Here is a 2915-nt window from a genome sequence, read left to right as displayed (position 1 = left end):
TCAACTTTGTGAAAGTAGCTCAACGTGTAATATTGTCTAACCTATCTTCCCTAATAAAAAAGATTGCATGAGGCACTAAATATTAGGACACAAGGTGCAGGTTTCAATGATGGAAACCATGACCTATTGCAAAACTTGACCATGTCTCAAAACCCTAAACATAGTTGCCTAACCTACGTTCATGGGCACTTTTGTGCTGTCTTAGAACAAGGTCTCAATATAGATGTGTGCAACTTGCCCCCTAATGCATACCTAGAAGACTAGCAAGATCTTTGACCATCCGTCGAGGATTGTTAAATTGTGGTGTAGAGTCATCCCAGTATTTGCGGTTGTATACTATGTGGTTCCAGGTTGGTAAGCATAGCCTTGTGTTGACTTTAGAGATTGAAAATTGATGTAATTAGCATGTTTTTCTAGTGCTATAATCCAATGATATAATTTATTCTTCCAATGCGAGTAAACATTGTCAGATTCCTTTATACTCCTTTATGTATTAGATTTCTTATGATTATTTCTGATTGCCTTCTCATTTTTCTAGTCGTAGAGATCGAGCGGATCGAATAAATACTTGCAATGTCGAATGGAAAGGTTAGTTTGCATCTAGTTTAGCTTTTTCCCTCTTAATGGAACATTCTTAAGATAGAAATGAGTGCAAAATAAGTCTGTTAATATCTTAGTTGTCTCGGAAGAAGTCTATTGTGTCACTTGTGCTGGGCTACTGTATAATTTGAATACTTAATTCTATATTTTTCCCTCTGCTTGACGTTATAATTGTTCCTCTTTGAAAGTGCCCTTAATCTTAGTCCTTCATCTCCTATTGACTTTATTCACAGATTATTAGTCTTGATGAAACTCATACCTCTTGGGCGCTTGACAAATAAGTAGATTAGAAATCTTTGTTTTCTTAAACACACTAATGGTTTTATTTTGTTTCCAGAAACTTGATGGTGAAACAAGACCTATCAGAGCTTAGTTTATGCAATGCTACAACAGATTTATCCGAGAATCCCTTGATCCCTCCTTTGAGATAATAATTGTTGATTAAGAATCACCCACTAGTGGGAATTACATGAAGCCCTTGATCAAGTTGTATTTACTATTGCTTGAATAAGTTGATTAAAGTTGCAAGTTGAGCCTGCACTTTCACTAAGACTAGAAATTTTATCCTTTAATCAAGTAGTAGCTTCTTGATGGAGTTTATTTAGCATATGAAACTCATTTAAGATTTATGTTTGTTGTTCAATGCTTTTTTGACCTCATACTTGTTATAAATTTTGGTTTATAATGCATTGGACCTTATTTAACATTGTTTAAATTTTAAAGTGTGTATTTAAATAAATATATAACAAGTAGCTTTATTGAAGAAACTATAGTGCTAAAGAGGGACATTATTGCAGTCATTCAAAGGTTCAATATCCAAGTTAGCAATTTGACTTAAGTAAGTTTTACAATAGCTTCTTTATATAACTATACTTACATGTTAGATTTCCCCTTGAATTGTTGTCAATCAATAGAATAATGATGCAGTATTTTTGTCAATATAAACAAAAATACGTATTTTTGTTCGTACTGAGTTTTTAGGTTGAAACTATATATGCGATTGCCAAAAAGAATAATTTTTTTATTACATGTCAGAGATGATGATCTTTATTACTGATCTTTCGTTGTTCATTCCTTTTTACTATCTTGTGAAGGTCTAACTTTCCACCATTTTTAGAAGAAGTGTGTCAATTTCAACACCGCTCCATTTTTTTTCAAGATGTCCTTGGAAAGTCTAGTTCAACTGTTTATGCCATTGCATTGTTAGCCTCTGGACAGAGCTCTGCAATAACTGGTACATACGCTGGGCAATACATCATGCAGGTGGTAATTTGATAGGAAACACAAAGATTGGACTAATGTATGATATTCGTAATCTGTCTTTACCCAATTTCCAATTCCCTTACAGGATTTTCTAAACATGAAGATGAAAAAATGGCTGAGGAATCTCATGACTCAATCAATCGCAATCACTCCAAGTCTCATCGTGTCCATCATAAGTGGTTCCTCAGGAGCCGGACGACTCATCATAATCTCATCGGTACTATTTATATTCCTTTTCCAAATTTCATAATCTTAGTATTCAGAAGCAATATAAGTGCGAGAACAGGGTTTTTGACACAACATTTCTCAAGTATCAAAATTCTCATTTATGTAATGTAGATGGTACTATCATTTGAGTTGCCATTTGCACTCTTACCTCTTCTCAAATTCAGCAGCAGTCAAACAAAAATGGGACCTCATAAAAGCTCAATATATGTAAGTTTACTCAGATAATTTATATTTGCAAGTGATAATTAATAGAGTAAATGACTATATATATTTGCTGTGTAGATCATTGTGGTGTCATGGATTCTTGGTTTGCTTCTGGTAGCAATCAACATCTACTTCTTAAGCACCAGCTTTGTCAATTGGCTCATTGATAGCAGCCTACCAACAGTTGCTAACGTTCTCATCAACATCATTGTTTTCCCTCTCATGGCAGTGTACATTCTTGCTGTGATCTACTTAACCTTCAAGGAGACTGAAGTAACATTCGTCGACCCATTCAATTCTTCACATGTTAACATAGAGAGTGGTGGTTCATTTCAAGTTGATGGAATGAGTAGATCTGAAGTTGCACCCGTCAGAGAGGATTGTGCAGATATTCCCCTCCCTGATTAGATAATTAAGGTTCTAGTTACTCTGATGTTGGTACTGATTCCTTCATAAGTTAGTTCTTCTTCGGCACCAACTTCATATTGTTCATTAGTTGTAAATAGAGTTTATTTGTATTGGGATAAATTTTATTTGAACATGAGATATGTTTCCTCTTTTGTAATTGTAATTCTTGTATAACTAACATTTTGAATAATATTGATGTGGGGAATATTCTT

At 34.1% G+C, this 2915-nt stretch overlaps 1 protein-coding gene across 1 annotated transcript; it reads left to right on the top strand.

Annotated features, from left to right (window-relative positions):
* The first annotated feature begins 580 nt into the window (after positions 1–580).
* On the top strand, positions 581–2703 carry LOC122034025 (metal transporter Nramp5-like). Its single transcript, XM_042593164.1, has 5 exons — positions 581–588; positions 1695–1863; positions 1949–2080; positions 2203–2298; positions 2374–2703. The coding sequence occupies exons 1-5, from the start codon at positions 581–583 to the stop codon at positions 2701–2703; spliced, it is 735 nt and encodes a 244-aa protein (XP_042449098.1).
* The last annotated feature ends 212 nt before the right edge of the window (positions 2704–2915 follow it).

Source organism: Zingiber officinale, chromosome 11B (genome assembly GCF_018446385.1).
Source record: "Zingiber officinale cultivar Zhangliang chromosome 11B, Zo_v1.1, whole genome shotgun sequence".
NCBI classification, from domain to species: domain Eukaryota; kingdom Viridiplantae; phylum Streptophyta; class Magnoliopsida; order Zingiberales; family Zingiberaceae; genus Zingiber; species Zingiber officinale.
This window is presented reverse-complemented; position numbering and strand designations above follow the sequence as displayed.

Bases quoted from the DNA above. Each gene is read 5' to 3' on its own strand.
- LOC122034025 (XM_042593164.1), top strand. The intron at 1,864-1,948 runs GTGGTAATTTGA...ATTCCCTTACAG, and splicing joins CTGGGCAATACATCATGCAG to GATTTTCTAAACATGAAGAT. The intron at 2,081-2,202 runs GTACTATTTATA...TATGTAATGTAG, and splicing joins GACTCATCATAATCTCATCG to ATGGTACTATCATTTGAGTT.